We start from the raw sequence: 24084 nt of genomic DNA on the forward strand, positions 1-24084 counted from the left end.
GGAGGGTTATTTCAGGTCCACGGCAGTCACCCCAGCAGTGACACCTGCTCCTTCCCGCCTCAGGGCTCCGAATCACCTGGGTGGAAAGGGTGCCACCTCGTTAAGCTCGGGACCTTCCCGGCTGTGGGTGGCCTGGGCGGGGGAGAGAGGGGTGCGGTCCCTTGAGTGATGTTCTCCAGCTGTACCACTGGTGAGCGTCTCAGCTCAGGCTGCTGCGGCCACACTGCCACTGACTCTGGCTTCTAAACCACACTGGTTTACTTCTCACTGTCTGGAGGCCGAAGCCTGAGGTGGAGACCTCAGCAGGGGCAGTGTCCGTGAGGACCCCCATCCTCACATCACCTCATGCAGCAGAGGGGGAGGGGCCTCCCTGGGGCACTGACCCCACTCCCGACCTAGCCACACCCCCAGTGGCTCTGTATCTCCAAATTCCATCATGAAGGGCCAGGGTGCAGAGGGGACAGCAGCACGCAACCTGTGGCAGTGAGGTCGGTTAGTGAGCAGCTTGCCCACAAACCAGGGGCCTTTGTGGCTCTACAGAGGCGATTCAGGGATCCCCATAACAGATGCGGTGCAGAGAGGGGAAGGGAGGGAAGTGGAAGCCCTGCCCCTCCCCCTGTGCTGGGGACAGGCTGGTCCTCGCCCCCTCTCCTTAGCAGACCTCTCTGCTGTTCTCTGATGTCCTTGATGCCAAAGGCATGGGTACCCCTTTCGTAGAAGGAAGCCTGGGAGTGGTGTTGATGAGGATAATATCCTAACGATACTAGTGAGTCCAGCGTGCCGATGGGCGGGGCACTGCCCTGGTGTTTTCTGTCCTGAAAGTGAAATTATTTGGTTTAATTTACGCAGCTTGTTATAACAAGAGCCTGATGCACCGGGGCTAGCGTCACAAGCAGTGGCCTGTGGTGGTGCTGCTGTGAGTCCCAGCTCCCTGGGGACACCCGCGTACTTGGGTCCCTTGCCACCCACATGGGAGACCCAGGAGGGGCTCCTGGCTGCAGTCTGGCCCAGCCCTCAGCTGCTGGGGGCATTTGGGGAGTGAACTGGCAAATGGAATCTCTGTGTCCGACAAGTCAGGAGCTAGAAAAGATGTCACATCCGATCGTCACCCTGTCGCTCTCCCCCTTCCTTAGTCTACAAAACGCTCTAGTTCGAATGCTGGATCCCCACAGGGCGCCTTGCACCCCGGGGTCCCCCAGGTCTAAAGGCAGCATGGTCTGGCCCATCCCCACTCTCAGCTGTGAAACAAGGAGCTGGCTGTTGGGGAGGTGGTGGCAGCTTTGTCACTCATTTAGCCTTCGGCGGCTTCAGAGGAGAGAGAAGGGCCAGGGCTGCAGGGAGAGGCTGCCCGCCCAGGTGTCAGGGGCGGTATTTAGGGAGGGTAAAAATAACGCCCAGCTGCAGGGACAGAGCAGCATGGTGGAGCTCGAGCGCAGGTTCCCCATGACTCACGGCCCGACTCCACCCGCCGCCCGGGCCCTGCTGCCTGAAGCAGCTTTCCACTGCCTCTGATTCAGAAACGAAACAGACCTGCAAATTACCCCGCGCTCCTGGACAATCCCCGCCTTGTCTGGGCTCCTAAAAATACCTCTGGGGGTGACTGCTGGTGCATGCGTGAAAGCTGATTGGGAGAGTGCCGGGGCGGGGGCGGGGCGAGCATTCGGAGCTGGCCCAGGACCCCAAGGGAGCGGAGACCTGACAAGGGCTTTATTTGTACCCGGGTTTGGGACAGGCCAGGAGCACGCATCCCTAGGCAGACTCCTGTGGGGGCTGCTCTTGGGGAAGCGGACACATGGGCTTCTTAGGAAGAGAGTCTGCCTTTCTTCTAGGCACCATCATCTCCAAGATCTTTGGTTTTTTTTTTCTTAAACATTTAATTCTTCAAAGTTTGATAACAGGTTCCGAGTTCTTAATGTGAAATAATCAGTACATTTTTAAAAAGCGTTCAGGAATTGACTGTCACAAACTGAAGGCTGCATGATAGCAGCCATCATCCTGCTTGCCCAGGTAAGAGTTGATGGAGGAGCAGTTACACACATGACGTTGATGGAAACACATATGCACATGCATGCACACACGCACACACATGAGTGTACACACATGCACACACGCGTTTGTGCACACATGCACACACATGTGCATGCACACACATGCGTGCACACGCACATGCACACGCACATGCGTGCACACACACATGTGTGCATGCACACACATGTTGCTGTACCGGTTCATGCGGTGCTTCACAGTTTGTAAAGCTTAGTCACTTGTGTCATTTCAGAGGGTCCCCAGCAACCTCAAGGAGCTGTCTGATACTTGCTATGAAAGAAGGTGAGGAGGTTAGGGGACGTGTCCAAGGTCAACCAAGGTCAACACTGATTTTCTGATTTCTAGATGTGAGGTTTTTCAGTGCACACAGTTACATGGTGAGAAGGCTCCGAGTCTAGTTGGGGAGATTCATTCATAAATTCATTTGCTCACTCCCCATTTCAGAGATTACTAACAGGGCTAACACAGAGAACAATGGAGCTGGGAAGGAGGCCTTTCTCTTGGGAGTCCCAAGAAAGAGTCCCAGAGATGGACTCCACAGGTGAGCTGGGGTAGGTGAATAAGACAGGAGCCCGGTGGCTGAGGGCAGAGGCACTAGTGTTGAAGGCAGAAGGGACAGCCAGAGCGGAGACCCGAGAAGAGAGTGTGGCAGGGCGATGTGGACTTCAGTCTTTGAGGACAACGAATGTGGAGGTGGGGAGGGGAGCTTTGGCAGCTCCAACACTGGGCACAGAGAACAGGGACACTGCTGGACCCCTGCATGGGGAGATGCTGGGCACACGTCTGCCAAATGAGTGATTCAAGGACTCCCAGGCCTGAGTGGCAGAGGGAATCCAAGTCTGGACTTGTCTGAAAGCTCTCTGGACCTCGGAGCGGCTGGGGCACATGGCCGGCTTGGATTCGTATTTGGGAAGGAGTCCCTGGGAGCAGGACGGGGGGAGATGCTGTGGGGTAAGGCCCTGGGAAAACACCAACAGTGTGCATTGGAGAACAAGGTGTGGGCAGTTGTTTCCAGGGGCACGAGCAACAGGAAGAAGAATCGGCCTTGGAGAACATCCGGGGATTCAGTAGGATTGGCGGCTGTGCCTCTGCTGATGGGAAGAGAAGACACAGGGATCCCCCCACCCCAGCCCCCTCTGACTTGCCGTGGGCTCACGCAAGGTGAGCCAGCTGTTCTGCAGGGAGAGTGAATCACAGGTTTCGTGTGGCTGGGGACTCGGGGCTGCACCTGTTGTCATCGCTGGATGAGTGAGGTCCACTCCCCCTGCCGAGACCTCAGCGTGGGCCACGGCTCTGATGGCTGTGCTGTGCCACTTCTCCATGGCCTTTGTCCGTGACACGGTCTGCCCTACAGGAAGTAGGTACTGATGTGAGAGAACCATTGCCAGATGCCAAGTGTGCTTTGTTTTCCGAAGACCAAAGTCTTCATTTTCTATCTTAACAGGCAGATTAGCTTGAAACAATAATATCATCTGTGGAAGTGGCTGAGCGAGGCTTTCATCTTGGCACCGTTCCACTTAATCTGCAAAATGAGACATTGCATTTCCCAGCTTCTGTCCACCCTTGGGTCCCCACTTCCCAGGTGCACGGTTGAGTCACAGTCATTCCCACTCGGCCCTCTTGGCACGGGGACTCACTTCCTGCTCACTTGTTATGTGTGTAACAGGCATCCTGCCAGCAGCTCTGTGGGTTTGGGAGAGAAACATGTGACATTTAACTGTAGGTTGAGGGTGTTGATTTCTAAACCAAGCATCAACATCAAAACTCATGTATGTCCACATACGTCAGCACCTTGTGAGTCCACCAAGGGACTCTGCCTTGTTGCCGTGGGGATGCCCCTACCAGTTCCCAAAGGTGGCGCTCCGCCATGACAGTCCTCAGAGCCACTCAGAATATACGCTGAGCTGAGTCCATTCAGTTACATTTTATGTCTATTGGCCGGTGCCGCAGCTCACTAGGCTAATCCTCCACCTTGCGGCACCGGCACACCAGGTTCTAGTCTCGGTTGGGGCGCCGGATTCTGTCCCGGTTGCCCCTCTTCCAGGCCAGCTCTCTGCTATGGCCAGGGAGTGCCGTGGAGGATGGCCCAAGCGCTTGGGCCCTGCACCCCATGGGAGACCAGGAGGAAGCACCTGGCTCCTGCCATCGGATCAGCGCAGTGTGCCGCCCGCAGCACACCAGCCGCGGCGGCCATTGGAGGGTGAACCAACGGCCAAGGAAGACCTTTCTCTCTGTTTCTCTCTCTCACTGTCCACTCTGCCTGTCAAAAAAAAAAAAAAAATAGCCACCCCAGGGCCGGTACCATGGCTCACTCAGCTAACCCTTCGCCTGCAGCACTGGTATCCCATATGGGCGCCGGTTCTAGTCCCAGTTGCTCCTCTTCCAGTCCAGCTCTCTGCTGTGGCCTGGGAGTGCAGTGGAGGATGGCCCAGGTGCTTGGGCCCTGCACCCGCATGGGAGACCAGGAGGAAACACCTGGCTCCTGGCTTTGGATCAGCGCAGCTCCAGCCATAGCAGCCATTTGGGGAGTGAACCAATGGAAGGAAGACCTTTCTCTCTCTCTCTCTCTCTCTCTCTCTCTCTCTCTCTCTCACTGTCTAACTCTACCTATCAAAAACAAAAACAAAAAACAAACAAAAAAACAAAAACCCAGCCACCCTGGAACACTGGCTGGAGACACACAGTCCCAGGATTTCTAGGAGCTGCCTACTTGGAGTACCAGCTGTGACTCCAGCCCCTCCCGGCACTGAGTGGAATGTTCTAGCAGTGGGTGGAATGTTGTGGGATGCTGGGAAGGATACTGTTTACCGCATCACCCGTTTCTTTTCACGAGAAGTCCTGAGCCTCGGCGCAGGGAAGGCTTTGCTGCTGTCGGGTGACTGGTTTGTGTTTGTCTCACTGACATCTTGAACCTTGCGATCGGATGCAGTTCCCTCCTTGCTTGGGTGGTGGGAAACTCAATCAACTGGTGCCCTGCCTCAGCCACTGGAAGTAGTAGGCTTATTTGATGGGCTGCCTTTGTCCTCCGTTACGTCTCTGCCCTAGTTCTCCGTTCATTATTTCTATTCTCATTTTAACTGCTGCGCATTTTTTAAATATTTATTTATTTATTTGAAAGTCAGAGTTACACAGAGAGAGAAGGGGAGGCTCAGAGAGAGAGAGAATCTTCCATCTGCCAATTGGCCACAACGGCCGGAGCTGTGCTGATCCGAAGCAGGAGCCAGGAGCTTCTTTTGGGTCTTCCCACAAGGGTGCAGGTTCCAAGGAGTTGGGCCATCTTCTCCTGCTTTCCCAGGCCATAGCAGAGAGCTGGGTCAGAAGTGGAGCAGCCGGGACTCAAACTGGCACCCACGTGGGATGCCGGCACTGCAGGTGGCAGCTCTACCCGCTATGCCACAGTGCCAGCTCCACTGTGCATTTTTTATCATCCACCTCCAACTTCACACCATTGGTGGACAGGTAGGGCACAAAATATCTTCAAAACCACTGCACATAACCTAAATGGAACTTGAGAGATGTGGAGGGACGTTGTGGACTCCCCTCCCCGGGAGTTAACCAAAGCTCAACTGTTAACCTAAGCCCAGCTTGTGTTCATCCAAGTAGCTTCCCGACAGTCATGCCTGGACGCTGGGGAGCGAGGCTTCTTCCAGCGCTGATTCTGTAACCCTAGGAGAGCTCAGTCAGGCGTCAGGCTTGGCCACACGTCTGCCCTCTCACTTTAATTTAGATTTAACAATATTTCCAATGTATTTAATATTCTTTGCCATGTCCTTTTACCATTAATTCAGAAGCCTGGAGTCGAGAACGCTGATGGTCTCAGATCATCAGAACTCAGTTCTCTTGATGCTGAGTAAGAGGGGAAAGTTTGCCTTTGAGACTCGACAAGCAATTTCGTGGGGTGTATGTCTCCAGGTCCTGGGAGAGGGGCGCCAGCACCCCGTCTTTTTCATCCTGAAGGTGGCGGCGTCTTTGGCGTCTGTGTTCCCTGGAGTGACCAGATTGCACACAAATGCCATGAGGAGTATACGATTGCGGGCAGAGACGAAGCTCAAGTTGTGTGGCCCCAGGGATTTGGGGGAGCTGGGTAGTGATGTGGCTACTCTGTTGCACTCGGCTGATGTCCAATTCCGTGTTAGATTCCGTGTTAGAGGCCAGCTTTCCTGCCTCTGCGGTGAGTTCTGCCCGAAGTGAGAGGCTCCTGTTGTGAGCAGAGGGAAGCATTTGTCTCTCTCGCCTCTGTTCCCTCTCACGGCTGCCCTGTATTGCACGAGGCTGTCAAGACCAGCGCTTTATGTGTCACAAATAGACCTGAAAATGTGGATTTCAGAATATGGGAAAGACGTGGTGATGTTTGCGTGCCCTTTAGCAAACAGTCTTCTGGAATCATGCTTATTTTCAATAAAGGCTTTTACAACCCAAACAATAAGACAGAAACATTTCATTTTCCTGAGATGATTGTCCATTAGACAAGTGTCTGAGGAATAGCTTTAGCATTTTCTCAGGAATTGCTGCAAAGCGCACATGCTAAGCCCTCCAGGGCTTGAGCATGCAAACTCCTATCACTGTCCTCTGTCCTGAGCGGTGCTTGGTGCCGCCCACCTGGTCCTCCCCAGTGACAGTCTAGGGATGTACATTGATGGTGAGGAGGCAGTGCCGTAGGTAAGAGGCTGACACGTGGGCAAAGAGCTGAGGATGCGGGTGGAGTGAGACTCAAACACTCTCCAATTCTCTGAGTCATGACAAGGTTTCCTTCCCTTAAGCATTTTCTACACAGGTGCTTCTGGAGAATTCTTTTCTTCTCCATGAGTTGCCCTGTGTCTTCCTCCCTCCTCTATACGTGTCCCTGCTGTGTCACACCCCGGCTGCACTAGGGAATGAGGGGGGCCCGGAATGCGTGTGCAATGCACTTTTTTTTGACAGGCAGAGTGGACAGTGAGAGAGAGAGACAGAGAGAAAGGTCTTCCTTTGCTGTTGGTTCACCCTCCAATGGCCGCCACGGCCGGCGCGCTGCGGCCGGCGCACTGCACGGATCCGATGGCAGGAGCCAGGTACTTCTCCTGGTCTCCCATGGGGTGCAGGGCCCAAGCACTTGGGCCATCCTCCACTGCACTCCCTGGCCACAGCAGAGAGCTGGCCTGGAAGAGGGGCAACCGGGACAGAATCCGGCGCCCCGACCGGGACTAGAACCTGGTGTGCCGGTGCCGCAAGGTGGAGGATTAGCCTAGTGAGCCGCGGCGCCGGCCCGCAATGCACATTTGAAGATCTATGTCCCCATTTAGAGCCCAGCATTTTACCCTCCTTGTGTGCAGACGTTCTGTGCAGGGGCTGGAGCCATGGATGGTGAGTGGAGCTGCCCCGCGTAGAGTCTCACTGTCTCTGCTCCCGGCTGAGACCTGCAGCCAGGCCCTCGTCTTCTGCGGACTAATCCACACCCATGTAGTATGGAGACAGTGCCGGCACCTACCACACGGTGCAGCCTTGAGGACTGACAACTGCTCAGCTCTAAGAACAGGGCCCACCTGTGTTGAGGTGATGCTTTTGGTCTTAAAGTTTCCAAGGGAATTGGGAGTGACTGGAAAGTGACAGTCAAAGGACTGGGGCCTCTTCAGCCGGCGTTTGTTGAATGCTTGCATTGAGTCCAGCATGGTGGTGACCACAGGAAGTGCCTCGCTCCCTCTTTGGGGTGGGAGTTCCCTGTGAGTTATTGCACAAACCATCAGAAATGATCAAGACCAGGGCTCCGTTTTATCTTCCTCTGACACTAAAACGAACTAAAAGCAGGGGAAAAAAGACTAGTTTTTTTAATTAGTATTTGTCGCTCCCCCTCTTCATGGAGGAGTGACACTGAACCCTGCCTAGGCTTCCTATCCGAGTCACGGCACCATTATGTTGCTCCCCCTCTTCATGGAGGAACGACACAAGACCCTGCGCTGTTCTTTTGTCTGCTCGGCCCTTCCCGGGTTTGCTGCTGGTTCTTCCCAGGTTGGCTACCATCCCTTCCACCTCCGTGGAAGGGCGGTTCCCCCTGCCACTTTCCCCACTTCCGCGGGGGAGCGGCACACCGCCGGCCGGCTCTCTCGGGGGCTGCTCAGGTGTTCCTCAGGTGTTCCTCATAGATGTTCCTGGTGCATGTTGTCTCTCTCCTCCTTTATAGTCCTCTTCCACCAATCCCAACTCTGCTACCCACACGCCGAGTACGCTGCTCTCCTCCAATCAGGAGCAGGTCCTACAGTTTATTGGTTGAACTGGAGGCAGCTGTGTAGAAGCTGTTTCCTCCTCTCCCAGCGCCATATTGTGGGAGAGCAGATGCATAGAATAAGTCTTAATTCCAGTAACTTAGTCTAGTCCGAGTTGCTCCCAGTTGCTCCCCACAAGTATTATTATCTTGAAGGTGCAACTTCTGAGGCTACAGTCTGATGGTCTCGTTTGTGGTTTACTGCGGTGAAAGCTGAAATGGAACCGATGAGATGCGTCAGGTTTTATGTTGTAAACTGAAAACAAGGTGATTTGACTGCACATTGCTCTGATTTAAAAATATTAGTGTGCATTTTTGGAAGGCTCTGGAACAATGCGTTTTCCTAGCTCATCACACCTGAATTTGGTGAGGGATCTATTTTAACAGCATAGGAAAATCTTGTGATCCGTGCCTAGTGTTCTAGTCTTCAGATATGGAAATGACACTGTTGTGAATCAAAAGGAAATGAAAAAAAAGTTTGCTCTGCAGGGTCCATAATGCACAATGTCCCCTATTTCTTAGACTGTTTCATTTTCATCTAAATTCTTTCTCCTAAAGAGAAAAATCCCTTTAACCTCTTTGCCCTCATAATTTTGCTCCTTGAGACAAAAATACCAAAAGCATGCCCGTTCCACTCAAAAACAGATGGAATTTTCCAAAGGAATAGGAAACTAAGTTGCAAGTGAAGACATTCTGTGTTTTGATATTAGTATGGGTGTTTCAGAGATAAATGTTGGGAGCCAGGAAAATTAGCATCACCAGGAAATAATGCATGTGTAGGCAGCGTTGGAAATATACAGGCCCGACGCCATGGGAACTCAGCCTGCTCTTATTTTTACATGTCCTTCGTGTTAGTACAGCTGTGAGCATGCATCACGCAGGCCTGTGTATTTCCAGGCTCTCGGTAGGGCCTTCGTCTTGGCCAACCCAAGCTGTAACCCCCATCCGCAGACAATGATTGCTCCCTCCTGACTGTCAACACTTCGCTTCCCCCAGAGGCTCCAGACACATTTGCAAGTGATGTTGACAACAGATCCATCCGTATCTCAGTGTTCCCAGAGGCTGAACAAAGTCTTCCCAGGGCACGGGGCCCATGGCTGGCCCTTCCTGTCCACACCCCTGCCATGGTCTTCGACCTTGTCCCACCCAGAGAGTGCCCTCCTGCTGGAGACGGCCTTGGCCTTCCTGGGCTTGAAGGTCTAGCGTGTCCCAAAGCCATTGCTCTCTGATTCTGCAAGTCTGCTACAGAGCCCTGGCTCTGAGACTCACTGGAATGAAACCTGCAGCCGGCAACACTGGGAGAGAAATGCAAACTAGAGAAATGGCGAAAATTTCCGAGAATATGCACTGAGTTGACCTTGAGGCTTTTCTGGAAACCCACCTTAGAAGATGCAATCCCAATACGAAGGCCCCACAGCTGCAATGACCCTGGGTAAACACCATCTGAGGTCGCCCATGTAAGAAGCCAGTGAGATATTTCTTTGCTCTCTGGTTAAACTGGATTTTCTTGGGCTTCCCTGTTAGCTATGATTCTACCCTACCCTGTAGCTTTCGAATCTCACTTTAAAAATGTTTTCTCGGGGCCAATATTTTGTGGTACAATGTGTTAAGCTGCCGCCTGCAACACCAGCGTCCCACGTCCCTGTATCAGAGTGCCGGTTCGAGTCCCAGCTGTTTGGCTTCTGATGCAGTTCCCTGATAATGCCCCTGGAGGCAGAAGATGATGACCTAAGTACTTGGGCCCCTGCCACCCACGTGGGAGACCTGGGTGGAGTCCGGGCTCCCGACTTTGTCTTTGCCCAGCACCAACTGTTGCAGGAAAGAGAGAGAATCGTTACAGCCATTCGGGGAGTGAATCAGTGTGTGGAAGATATCTCTCTCTCCCTCTCTTCTCTCTCTCTTTTTCTGATTTTAAAATAAACAAATCTTTAAAAAATGTTTTTCTTTCTCCAGGAAGGCAGATTTAATTTCATTATAATGATGACGGCTGCCTTACCAACAGCAGCCCTCGGGCCCATTGCCAAGGTCAATGGCTGACTTCTATCTTTCACAGTCACTTTCACATCCCCTTCCCCAGGGGTCCTTGTGACTCCCGAGGTCGGCTCTGGTGCTGCCTCCACCAGTGTCCGTCCCCACTGCTCTCTGCCCCTCCTGCTTGCTCCTCAGCTTGGAGCGTGGTGAGTCTCCAAAGCTCTAGATCTGAAGACTGGCGGCGGGGCTGTGAGATCCAAGACAAAGGTTTCCTCCTAGGGTTTTCCAGGGGAGTGCAGTTCCGGGATAATCCTGGCGGGGGAGCAGGTGTGCCTTTGCCACCCCAGCATCTGTCTGCTCAGCCTGTTCACTGCCCCACAGCGAGACCAACATGTTCCCGGCAAGGGTCCCCAGCCAGGTGTTTTTTTAAAGATTGATTGATTTATTTTAAAGACGGAAAGATAGAGGGAGAGAGAGACAGGGAGAGATCTTCCATCCGCTGGTTCACTTCCCAGATGGCCACAATGGCAGGGGTTGGACAAGGTGAAGCCAGGAACCCGGAACTCTATCTGGGTCTCCCAGGTGGGTGGCAGGGACCCGAGTCCTCGGGCTGTCCTGCACTGCTTTCCCCGGGCACACGAGCAGGGAGCTGGATCAGGAGTGGAGCAGCAGGCTCTGTCCAGCACTTAGATGGGATGTTGGCGTCACACGTGGTAACTTAGCCGGCTGCGCCCACAACGCCGGCCCCAGGTGCTGTTTTGAAAAGAAGTTTGCTTAGCCTGCACAGGCCTCATAACCAAATGCCATACACAGGGGTATGGGGCTGGAACCACAGGAAGGCCTGTCCCAAGTGCTGGGAACAGGAAGTGCAAAGCCAAGGTGCTGGCAGGTTCCCTATCGGGTGAGGGTTCTCTCCTGGGTTGCAGAGGGCTTGGCTTCCTTCTTGCTACATCCTCACATGGTGGTAAGAGAGAGAACTCTGGTGCCGTCCTCTTTGTCAAGGGCAGTCATCCCATTATGGGGCTCCTCCCTCACGCCCTAATTCCTCCCTAAAGGCCTCACTTCCCAATACCATGACCTGGGGAGGGGGTCAGGGCTGCAGCACAGAAAGACGGGACACAAGCGCTCAGAGCATCAGGCCCTGCCCTCCCCGTCCTGCCTCTCTCGCCTCCTTTCTTCCCCGCTCTCTTCTCCCTTGCTCCAGCGACGTTCGCCGTGTGATCACCGGGAGACAGTGCAGCCGAGCATCAGTTGCTGTAGTAACGGGAGAATCTGTCTTCTCTTCCTTTAGGAACTCCCCCGATGAGTGCAGCGTGGCCAAAGGCGGGAAGATGGTGGGCAGCCCCGACACGGTGGGCGTGAGCTATGGCAGCTACATGGAGGACAAGCACGTGCCGCCCCCGAACATGACCACAAGCGAGCGCCGAGTCATTGTTCCAGCAGGTCAGACGCCCACACTTCTCGCTTAGCAGAGCCCCGTCTTCCCTGTGAGCAGAGCTCATGGAGCTTCTGCCCCGTGCTTGTACTTGTGGCACGGGTCCCACCTCGGTTGCTTGTAAATGGAAGCCAGCAAGGTGCGTCCACGTGTGGTGAGACGCTGCTGGTCTGAGAACTGAGAAATGTAAGGGCAAACACACTTGCACGTGTGCGGAGGGGCGTTAGAGTTTAGGAACATGTGAGAGAACAATGCATGACTCTCAGCTCTGTATTTTGCCATAGAGGAAAAAATACACACACACACACACACACACACACACAAGGGTGCTTCAAAAGGCTCATGGAAAATGGAATTACAGGTGAGCCTAGGGGCAGGTGTTTGGCCTGGTGCTCAGGATGCTGGTTGGGACACCTGCATCCCATATCAGAGTTCCATTGCCTGATTCCAACTCTTGGCTCCAGATTCCATACTTGAGACCCTCGGAGGCAGTGGTGATGTCCAAGTGATTGAGGAGAGACAAGGCTTGAGTTCTGGTTCCTAACCCCATCCATTGCAGGCATCTGGGGAGGGAACCAGTGGATGGAAGCACTTGCTGCCTCCCTCTCTAAAAAAAGCTTTTAATTTTTGAAGGAAGATAAGTTTATTTTGGTGCAAGAAATGTTTAAATCCATGCATAGATTTTTCATAACATGCATTTCTATGACAGTGTCTATATGTGTGTGTGCATGTGTTTCTACAATACATATGTATGTACATGCCTGTATGTGTATGTGAAGAGGAGGAATGAGAATGTATAAATACACACATGTGTACATTTGTGCACACGCGTGTGCATATATGTGTGTATATCCATAAAAACTGACCTTTCCAGAGAGAAAGTGCCCTTTCTCTGAGATTGATGTAAATGCCCAGTCTTTATGACGTGCTATTTGTAAAAGCAGAAGTCTTGCTTGTTTCACAAATTTTCTTCTCTGGCAATAGAAGTTGAGTGCCCTGTCTTCTCTCTAGAGAAATCTAGAATTCCAGCTCCCGCTGGCCTGTGACACATTCTAAGCACCAGAGCAACTCTTTGTCAAAGATGGGGTTCAGACCCAGCTGAGAGGAAAAGACCTCTTGAGTTTCAGGGAAATACCAAGGATTTATGGATTGAACAAAGCTAAAAGTGACAGAAAGAGTGACCTGTAGCTCCCAGAAGATGGGCGCCCAGGAGCCTAAGAATATAACCCCGGTCCCTGCTTAGAGAGTGCTCCCTCTAGTCAGGGATTTCGGGAAACAATTTAGAGGCATTATCACGTGCACACTGGGGAAATGGGTGTCCCTATAATCATTTTCCTGGGGTTGAATATAAGGCTCAGAGAGCCATCAACTTTTCCAAGGTTTCAGAGCTTGTAAGAGTCCAAGGTAGAGTTCAACCAAGGCTGCCTCACTCTTCCTGTTGACCCTGGGTTCAGTCTCAGCTCCTTGCCTTGACCTATATGGGTCCCCTCCTGTCACTCATCCCAGCCACCTGGTCTCCCTGTAGTTATACCTCAGGTACCCCAGCCCGAGACCCTCAATTCTAGCTAATTCCACATCCTCGCAGCTTGGTCAAGGCTCTGTGCAAACATCACCTCCTCAGAGAGACCCTCGCTGGCCACCACTCTCTCTAGTTGCTCTCCGTTCTCCCCTTAGGCTCTCAACCTCCTATATGCCTTATTTTGCTTTATCCATTCAGTCATTCCTGCCACTGTATTGTGTATTTATGTAAAAGTTGCTTTAGTATCATCCTCCCTCATTAGCATGTAAGCCCCACAAAGACCATGTGTGCAGCGCCTGGCCTGTGGTAGGTACCCCGTGCATATGAACCCAGGCAGAATGGGTGTACAGTCAGCTACCCATCGGGGGTGTAAAGTCAGCTACCCATCGGGGGTATACAGTCAGCTACCCATTGGGGGTGTAAAGTCATCTACCCATTGGGGGTGTACAGTCATCTGCCCATGGGGGGTGTAAAGTCATCTACCCATCGGGGGTGTAAGGCTGTCTACCCATCGGGGGTATAAAGTCATCTACCCATCGGGGGTGTAAGGCTGTCTACCCATTGGGGGTGTAAAGCCATCTACCCATCGGAGATGTAAGGCTGTCTACCCATCAGGGGTGTAAGGCTGTCTACCCATCGGGGGTGTAAAGCCGTCTACCCATCGGGGGTATAAAGTCGTCCACACATTGGGCTGTACTACAGGAGTCACTGCTTGGTGTCAAAGCAGTAGAGGGTATGCATGGGGGACGTTGGTACAAGTTGGGTTCTCCCTTGCTGAAGGGGTCGCCTAAACTCATCTCTGCCACATGTGGCAGCAGACGGACGCTTTCCCTGCCTGGTATGGTTCCCTCACCCTACATAAGAGCCCATCCACTGGGCTTCTGTCCCCTCCCACAGAGGAGAGTTCTGAATGCAGAGTACTTGCAAAGCATCTGATGTGTGTTGTGAACTGGGTTTCACCTCGGGTTTCTCACCAGTGTGGCTTCCAGAAAACCACCTGAACCTGATCTGTTGCAGGGAGGTGTGAAATGGCCGTCTTCCGGGCTTGAGCCAAATCAGGAAGCCCATTGTGAGACTCTCGTAGTCGACATAGGTTGGTGGACACTCCACGGAGGCCGTCATTGGATTTGACCCTGGCAACTGCATGCCTGAGACTGCCCACTCACCACTGGGCCTTTGAGCAGGGGAAGTTCCCATTGGGTGGAAGGGAACGGACACACAAATGCCCCAGGTGCCCCTTCTCCACGCATAGGGACTCAGAAAAGCATGAGAGCAGGGATGCTCCTGGAGGAGGGGTGAGGGACGTTGGAGGGAGGGAAGCTCCTGTCCCAGACGCTGCCTGGACATGAGCAGGATGGAGCAGAAACCCAGAGGAAGCCAGCCAGCTGTGCTCAGCCTTAGCTTTCCCTCTGATGAGTGTAATTTCTTCCGTCATGGCAACAGACAGTGTTGGAGAGAAGCCATCCGAGGAGAGGGGTGTACTAAAGTGAAGATGCTTTGCTCGGTTCCTCGTGGAGTCACCAATGGGGAGGTGATCCCGCTATCTTCTTGCCACTGCAGAGGCAGAGTTGCTTGGATGCCATCAACGTCCTTTGGTGTCATCAAATGCTTTTCAAGTCTTTCTCCATGAAGTATCTAGAAAACCGGAGAGAGATTTATGTAGAGGAGAGGCTGAAAACCAGTTGCGTGAGAGCACCAGCGTTCCTTATGTATAGGAGGTGATGGCTGGGTGATAGGAGAATGGGTTCACAGATTGGTTCATGTTAACTCTTGGTGTAGAGCTGGGATTTTTGTCTCCCGCAGGAAAATACCCTTCAGCTGTTCCCTCCTTGGGTTGCTTCATGCCAATGCGGGCAGTTATTCAGTTGGTAGTGTTTGCAAGAGAGTTTAGTTGTGGCTGATTTTGCAAGTTGTGAGTCTTTCAGTTATTGGCCAAGCTTCATGTGTGTGCTCACACACACGGAGATGAACACACACACACAAAAGCAGCTCATTTCACAATCTGGACAATTCTCCAGTGTGGCCATAGGGTTATAGGACCCCAGGTGGCTCCTCCGGCTACTGCAGCCACCCCTTTCCCACTGGCAGAGGAGCTGAGCTCCCCACTTGGACACGAGTAGGTTAAGCTTCTGCCTGCAGTGCCAGCATCCCATATGGGCACCGATTCAAGTCCCAGCTGCTCCACTTCAAATCCAGCCCTCTACTATTGGCCTGGGAAAGCAATGGAAGGTGACCCAGGTACAAGGGCCCTGCACTCAGATGGGAGACCTGGAGGAAGCTCCTGGTTTCATATCGGCCCAGCTCCAGCTGTTGTGACCATTTGGGGAGTGAATCAGAGGATGGAAGACCTCTCTCTCCCTCCCTCTCCCTCTCTCTCTCTCTCTCTCTCTCTCTCTCTCTCTCTCTGTAACTCTGCCTCTGAAATAAATAAATCTTACAAAAAGGATAGGATAGATAGGATAGGAAAGGAAGATAGATAGATGATAGATAGATAGATAGATAGATAGATAATTCCTTGACTTGCATGGGGTTACATCATAATCAGTGCATAATCAGTAAGTCAGAAATGCATTGAACACACCTGTTCTACTAAGCATCAGAGCTCAGCTTCACTTAGCCTACCTTACACATGGCTGGGACATCTGCTTCAGGCCATGGTCACTTAGGCTCCTCTAACACAAAACCTATTTGATAATCAAGTGTTGCATATCTAATGTAATGTATTGAGCAGGATGCTGAAAGGTAAAACCAGCATCATCATGTATGCTGTATTCCTGGCCCAGAAGAAGCTCAAAATCTGAAACCTGAAGTATAGTTTCTGCAGTGTGTATCACTATCACATCACTGTGAAGTTGACAGATCATTCAGTGTAGCCATCATAGGACAGGGACCGTCCACGTGTGTATTATTGTGCACACCCGGAAACACACAAGGGCTCAGCCGCTCAGCAGGGAGGAGCTTTGTCTTTTTAAAGCTTCTCCCTCGGGGTGCATTCTGGGGACCTGTCATTCTCGGCATTGTAGATCATGTGAAGACTTTGTATTCAGGTGCACAGGGAGAACCCGGGGTCATCAAAGGCACAGATTACAGGACACGAGCTCCGAAAGCCCCCCAGCTCCGAGTTCCACTCTGCCAGATTGACTCGAGCTCAACAGAAGTCATGTGTCCATCTTCCATCAGCAGCCACAGCTAATGCGTACAACTCAGGAATCTGACTTCTGAGTGTTTCCAATTCTGCCTCTCCAAGGCAGTGACACAGATCAGTGTTTAGAAATAATGAATTCCATAGGAACTGCTGTGTTCTAGAGACCACAAGTCTCATGACGACTCATAAAACATCTACCATCAGGCACGGGGTCCCCCGTTGCTGAGCACACCTTGCACTTGATGAAAACTTCAGTGGTTACTGTGGATTTTTAGAATTAAGATGTAGGTGGGATATGGGAACAAGCAGGCCAGCGAAGAGGAAGGCACGGTCTTCCTCTGCTTTTGTTAGAAGTTGCAAAATGCTGACCAAAATGCAGTAGGACCTCTGATTTTAGCATAGCATTTTGGAACATTATTGTTGGTTGGTTGGTTTGGTTTTATTCCCTAAAATAGGTGATAACATGTTGAGCTTTTGAACTATTTCTACTGTTATTTTTAAAGTAATCCTCGTTGAGGACAAGCCCTCGAGATAATCAAGTGTCCCAGAGACGAGAAGGGACCACAGTCATCTTTCAGCTCATTCTCTTCTGAACACTTTGCTGAGTTCCCATCACCATAAATAACAGCCCTCATGAGATGGACAGACCTTTCTTCTTGGCCTACAAACACTTGGGGCTGCGATCCCTTAGGGGGTCTCATTCAGATCCCCCATGCCTGTTCTCTTCTCCCCAGTTCGGGGAGTATTCTCTGAGTACGGTCATTCTTGGGCTTCTCACTGAGGCATTGGCCAAAGCTGGCTGGAGGCAGTAGGTAAGACCCACCCATAGAAACTAAGTGGTTTGTGACGAATGGGAGAGTGTGTAGTAAGAGCTCAAGTGAGCGACTGAGACGGAGGCTTAAAGACATCTGAGGAGCGGAGCTCCATGTAAAGAAGACAGCCTGTGTGCCCTCTGGGGTGGCTTCCAAGTCCCTCTGTGCCTTCACCACTGTCCACTGCCGTATGCTGCCCTCTGGCCACGCTGCCGGGCTCACACACTGCGTTGTCACAACCCAGCCTCCTTGTCCATGCCGTTCCTCCTGCTGCAATGCCCTTCGTGCTATTTTTGCTAACAAGTCCTCCTCACCCTCCAGTGCATCGTAGAAATCCACCCGTCTGCGAGGCCCTCCTTGATCCTCTTTGGAACTGTTGCTTCTCTTGTGAGATCCTACCAGTTCTCTCATTGCCACACTTGATTCTGCCTCCTGTGATGTCCTCTAATGCAGCTGTAGACTTAATAAGCATGGACATACCATTTAATTCCACGAAGGGTTTCACTGAACTATTGATAAACTTGTGATACAAATGACTGATCAAATAGAAATTAGGAGTGAGTTTCTCAGGAAAGCCAGGAGCCTATGAAGGAAGATCTGACCACAGGGTTGGCAGAGACGCTGTAGCTAAGCTTCCAGCATGGTTTGGAGCTTCCTGACAACCAAAATGAGAGTAATTTAGAGAAATAATTCCTGTGTGCAAAAAGCAGCTTGCCAGGGAAGGCAATGTTTACGGCAGCCCAGAGTCCCAGAAGCATGACCCCCAGACTTTCCCTGCGGAGCTCCAGCGAGGCTGTGAACCTGCCCGCCTTGCTGGCAGAGGGCCTGCTCTGCGTTTCCCCAGCCTGGTTCTGGTGGCACCGTCTGTGACATGGAGTGAGTTACTCAGAGCACAGCACAGTGCAGGCACACAGCAGGCGCCCAGTGCGGGGCTCTGCTGGTCTGCTCTTGTGTGAAGCCAGAATCCTGAGTTCTCCAAGTGGTGGGGGACCTACACGGTCCTCCCCCCCGCCAAAAAAAAAAAAAAGTCTTCCCCGATCTGGTCTTTGACATCAGAGGAGTTGCAAGAACGTGAAGATTTAGCTCTGACCACGCCCTGCAGGCCACCTGTGTTTCAATCCTACTAGCATTAGATGTGGACAAGCCTGTTTCTTCTATTGGATGTAAGTTTCAAGAGGTGGTAACTGCTTCTTTCGCTGTCTTTGTCCTCAAAGCAGTGAGCACATGACCCGTGTCCAAGTAAGGGAGATTTGCTGAGTTAGTGTCGCCAGGTCTAGTTAGTGGATTCACAGAATCACAGCCATTCCAGCTTGCTTGGCGATCTTATTTCAGCGTCTTCCCTTAAACGTAAGCCAGTCAGGACTTAGAGAAGCGAAGTGGCTTTCCCTGGGACACATGCACAGCTGGAAAAGACCAGAGGCAGTGGTCAGGCCTGCTAAAGCCTGTTGTGGAGTGAATGCTTTACTCCATCCTTGTCACAGTACACGCACTCCCCGGTCCCCCCCCGCCACACCCCATGTCCACATTACAGATGGATTCTTTGGGTTTTGTTTACATTTCTGCTTTGCTGAGTCAAGTAACTGAACAACCAAACCAAAGTGGCAATCCTAATGTCAAAGGTAATTAGGTTTATAACATGATCAGCTGAATAGTGGTCGAGGTAACTGCTGTAGGATTACATGTGAGACTGAAACAAGGAACGTGATGACAGCTGCTGTCCACTGAGCACCCGCTATGGTTAGGAGTCTGGATGTGCACTTTGCAGTAAAGGTAGTATCTCATTTACCACTCTGCGGTGTTGGCGGTATTTACCATTTGCACTTTACAGATATAAACACCAAGATGGGGACTACTAAGAGTATCGCCCAACATATTCTAGCCAAGGCCTGCAGCGCAGGTCTGTGGGACTCCCGAGTTGGCGCTGTATTCCTGTATCCCACTGACAGACACCCCCAGAGGCACACAGGGAAGCCGGGTGATGGGATAAGTGTGTCATGTTGCTGTGGAGATTTTTCAGTGGTCTTTCCATGGGAGACTTGAATAAAGAAGGCAGGGGTAGAGAGAATTTGACCATTGATTAATTAAATGAAGCGATCAGTGAGGTAGAGCGTGAACGTGGCAGGAGCCAGGTTGACGGCTGCACTGACAATGGGCATTCAGGTGTTCTGAGTAAATAAACAGTATTTATTCAGGTGTTTTAAGTAAATGAGAAGTATGCAGAGTGGACTCAGTGCTAGAAAAAGAGAGAACTTAGAACGATGTAAACAAAACCATTGCTCCTGTAAGACACCTGGAAGCGCCGTGTAGGTTCCCTTAAATGCGCAGCTGGTGACGGCCTCCTTACAGAAGAAGGAGGGAGCTGGGCACAGGGCAGTGTCTTCCTGTGGTTGGCACCTGATTGTCCTGGGTGGCGTGGATGGGAGTGGGTGCGCCAGGGCTCATCATGCAGGAGCTGGGCTTTAAAAATCAGTGAAGCCAAGAGTTAGACCTGAGCCCCGCCCTGTTCCCCGAGACGCGCGGCCTGTGTTCCAGCAGCTCCGGCGCTAACAAGTTAATACTGAAAAGTGTCCAAGGGCTGCTGGTGATGTTGGACACTGGCAAGAGTAAATGCAGGGCTGCTGTGGAGAAACATTGTGTTCAACCCAGTCTGTACAGGACTTCTGCAGCTATGGCCTGCTGATGGTGACTCCGCAAACCCAAACCGTAAAAAAAAAAAAAAAAAAAAAAGGCCTTGAGAAACAACCTGCTCTGCTCAAGATTCAGCGGCAACCATGGATGTGATTAAACCCACAGAGTTTTAGATAATTTAAGTAGTGGATAGGGAGCAAATAAATTTACATCCATTATATTTTAATACTGTTTTGTTAAGTTTTAAACAATTTAATGATTTGTTAGATTTTTAACACTTTAAGGTGGAAGCCGAAAGGAGAGGAACAAGATGTGAAAAAGCAGAAAAAGCAGAGAGAGTTTTGAAGAAACAGCAATAGAACTAGACACACACACGTACTGCTTTAAAAAGAAAGACTCAGTAGAAAGGTTGAGCAGTTAATTCCAGAGGCTGGAGTGTGAATTACAGGTGAAAATAAGGGGTGGGCATTTGGTACAGCAGTTTAGTTTATTTTATTTAAGATTTATTTCTTTGAAAGGCAGAGTTACAGAGAGGCAGAGAGAGAGATAGAGAGAGAGAGAGAGAGAGAAAGAGGGCTTCTATCTGCTGGTTCACTCCTCAATTGGCTGCAACAGCTGGAGCTGGGCTGTTCCAAAGCCAGGAACCAGGAGCTTTTTCCGGGTCTCCCACATGGGTACAGGGGCCCAAGCACTTGGGCCATCTTCAACTGCCTTCCCAGGCCACAGCTGAGAGTTGGATCAGAAGTGGAGTGGCTGGGACTTGAACTGGCAGCCATATGGGATGCCAGCACTGCAGGTGGCAGCTTTACCCACTATGCCACAGCACCAGCCCCGGTACAGCAGTTTAAACACTGCTTGGGATGCCTGTGTCCCACATTGGAGTGCCTGGTTTAAATCCTGGTTCTTCCGCTTCCAGTCGGGTTTCCTGCTAATCTGTAACCTGGGCAGCAGCAATGTCGCCTCAGGTGCTGGACCCCTGCCAGCCAGGGGGAGACTCACAGTGAGTGCCCAGCTCCTGGCTTGGGGGCCCAGCCTCGGGGGTTACGGGCACCTAGTGAGCGAGTGGGAGATCTCTCTCCATCTGTTTCTGTCTTTCTGTCTCTCTGCCTTTCAAATAAGATTAAAATAAATAGATAAAAACATTTTAAAAACAAAGGTAGGGCCAGTGCCGCGGCTCACTAGGCTAATCCTCCACCCAGCGGTGCCGGCACACCGGGTTCTAGTCCCAGTCAGGGCGCCAGATTCTGTCCCGGTTGCCCCTCTTCCAGGCCAGCTCTCTGCTGTGGCCCGGGAGTGCAGTGGAGGATGGCCCAAGTGCTTGGGCCCTGCACCCCATGGGAGACCAGGAGAAGCACCTGGCTCCTGCCATTGCATCAGCGCGGTGCACCGGCCGCAGCAGCCATTGGAGGGTGAACCAACGGCAAAGGAAGACCCTTCTCTCTGTCTCTCACTGTCCACCACTCTGCCTGTCAAAAAAAAAAAAAAAAAACAAAAAAAAAAAAAAAAAAAAACAAAGGTAGCCATGAGGCTGTCACTCAGTATAAAACTGTGACAAACAGGAAATGTAAAAGAGCTGGGAGAGACTAGCAGACAGCAGTGCAACCATGGAAGTTCCAGGAAGTGGAGAGGATGGGGAAGAGGAACTCCACGAAGACGGACCTGAACTTGATGTTGTAAGGCCAACCTCCAAGTGCAGGAAACGCAGGTCAGAGTGGGGTAAATGGAAATACGTGAGACTGCAGAACAGCTAAGAAGCAGAAGAGCAGCCTGATAGGAGTGACGGTTACAACAAGGTGGAAAACTCAGCCGTGAGACGGAACGCAGAAGGTGTAGGAGAACATCCTCCATGGTCTGCGAGGAGCGGACCGAGCTCTCTGGCTGCTTGCTGGGCTCTGAGCCTTCTATCTTTTCTGCCAATGACCCGTTCAGTGGCATGGTGAGTTCTGTAGAGCCCCCTTAAATGAACAGGATGACGTCCGCAGCAATGCACTGGAAACTTGCTATCTTGATAGTCCATTCGAATTCGTTTGGTAAATGAACACTTGCAAACTGAAAGTAGGAATTTTGTGCTAAGTGATGCTCACTTCAGAAAATAAAATATTTTAAAAGTGGATTCCAAAAGAAGGGAGTGAAACCTGAAAATAAGAAAGGGGGAGGGGACAGCCCGGCACTGCGGCAGAGCGGGTAAAGCCACCGCGTGTAGTGCCAGCATCCCATATGGGTGCCGGGTCGAGCCCTGGCTGCTCCACTTCCAATCCAGCTCTCTGCTCTGGCCTGGGAGAGCAGTAGAAGATGGCCCAAGTCCTTGGGCCCCTGTACCCACGTGGGAGACCCAGAAGAAGCTCCTGGCTCCTGGCATCAGATCAGTGTAGCGCCAGCTGTTGGCCAACTGGGGGGTGAACCAGCAGATGGAAGACCTCCCCCCCCCTCTCTCTGCCTCTCTGTAACTCTTCCTTTCACATACATAAATAAATCTTTAAAAAGAAAAGGAAGTGAGAGCAGCGGAGCGGTTTGCAGGAATTACTGTGAGAGCTGATTGGAAACGAAATGACAGTAAAATGACCACAGCCTCCTCAGCAGGGAGAACAACAAAGGGAAAGGAAATTTGGGAAACGTGGTCATGCAGCCCTGGAGACTGAGGATCTGAATGGAGTTCTGTGCATTACTTGGGAGAAGGAGAAATCTGGTGCTTGATTTTGTATTTTATTTAAAGATTATCAAGAAAGAGAAGTAGAGTGGTAAATAGCTAAACCACTAGAGAAATAAGAATAATACAAAAAGACTGAAGGAAATATTTATCAATCCAATTTGACATTTGAAATGGAAAAATGAAACCAAGCAAGATCAAAACAAAGCATGAAATGCTGTGTTAGGAATCACATCAGTAGTTAAAAAAAAAAAGCAAGTAGGCCACACTTGCCGTTACAGAGTGACAAACTAGATCCTTCATTTAAAGACGTACTCCAGAATCAGCTATGTATGTGTACAAAAGCCATCTTGCACAAAGACAGCAAACAGCTGGAATGAGAGTATCTAGTCAAACTAATGGGAGCAAAGCTGACAACAATAGAAATAGAAAGCAGAGTAAAGAGGCAGAGGGCATTACTACAGTTAACAGAGGGTCTTTACATGATGAGAAAAGGTTAAATTCATGAAAACATATAGTGATGATGAACTTGTGCGGACCTTAGCATAGCCTCGAAACACTAAGGACTGCAAGGAGACACGGAGAAGTCCTGTGTAGGGAGAGCTTGCAACTCGCCATTCTCAGCACTAGATCATCGCTGTTCAAGTTATGTATACATGACCAGTTCTGATGCGATCGTTATTTCTAAACCTCTGCACCCGATAGCTATGGCATACACATTTCTTTTTTCTTTCTTTCTTTTTTTTTTTTTTTTTTTTGACAGGCAGAGTGGACAGTGAGAGAGAGAGAGACAGAGAGAAAGGTCTTCCTTTTCCATTGGTTCACCCCTCAATGGCCACTGTGGCCGGTGCGTTGTGGCAGGCGCACCACACTGATCTGAAGCCAGGAGCCAGGTGCTTCTCCTGGTCTCCCATGGGGTGCAGGGCCCAAGCACTTGGGCCATCCTCCACTGCACTCCCAGGCCACAGCAGAGAGCTGGACTGGAAGAGGAGCAACCGGGACAGAATCTGGCACCCCAATTGGGACTAGAACCCGGTGTGCTGGCACCGCAGGCGGAGGATTAGCCTACTGAGCCGCAGCGCCGGCCTGGCATACGCATTTCTATAAGCCCTCGAGGGACACTTACAAAACGTGGCCATGAACAAGGCCACCAAAAAAGTAATAACCAGAATTTTTAAAAATCAGTGTCATGTAGACTCCACTCATGGCCAGAGTATTATAAAGTTAGAAATCAGAATCAACAAAACAGCAAGTGAACAGCATTAGGTATTTAAGAGGTCCGTACAGCCAAGATCCAGTTTCAGTTTAGAGCGAAGCGGGGCTCAAATTCAAGCCAGTTCTCTCTGTTGGGCCTGCTTCACAAATGTAAGCTCTGTCCTCATGAGGAGCTGAAATATTAAATCTTACTTCTGCAGGCTTCTGAGTGTCTCGGACAGCGGATTGGCAGACTTGCCCCAGGCCTGGTTCTCATAAACAAAGATCTCACTAGGCTTGTGATACGGCTTAGAGGCACATTGAGTTTGGTTCTAAGAGTGATTCTCAGCCAATATTTGACATCGATATTGTTCAAGAAAAATGACATTCAGGACTTAGATGGTCACCACTTGGGCTTTTGTTTAATCTTGCTTTTATTCATTTATTGATAG

The 24084-nt window shown here is 51.1% G+C and overlaps 1 protein-coding gene across 12 annotated transcripts in view; it reads left to right on the forward strand.

The window, feature by feature from the left end:
• ERG (ETS transcription factor ERG) overlaps positions 1-24084 on the forward strand; it is a 273981-nt gene that overhangs the window by 222061 nt on the left and 27836 nt on the right. For all 12 annotated transcript variants that reach the window (XM_089330556.1, XM_051833641.3, XM_017350791.4 and 9 more), the window contains one exon: positions 11544-11695. In XM_089330556.1, the coding sequence (XP_089186682.1) occupies positions 11544-11695 (152 nt within the window). The remainder of the gene's footprint in view (positions 1-11543; positions 11696-24084) is intronic.

The sequence above is a fragment of the Oryctolagus cuniculus genome, chromosome 4 (genome assembly GCF_051225735.1).
Source record: "Oryctolagus cuniculus isolate XC-2025 breed Fujian yellow rabbit chromosome 4, ASM5122573v1, whole genome shotgun sequence".
Taxonomy (NCBI): Eukaryota; Metazoa; Chordata; class Mammalia; order Lagomorpha; family Leporidae; genus Oryctolagus; species Oryctolagus cuniculus.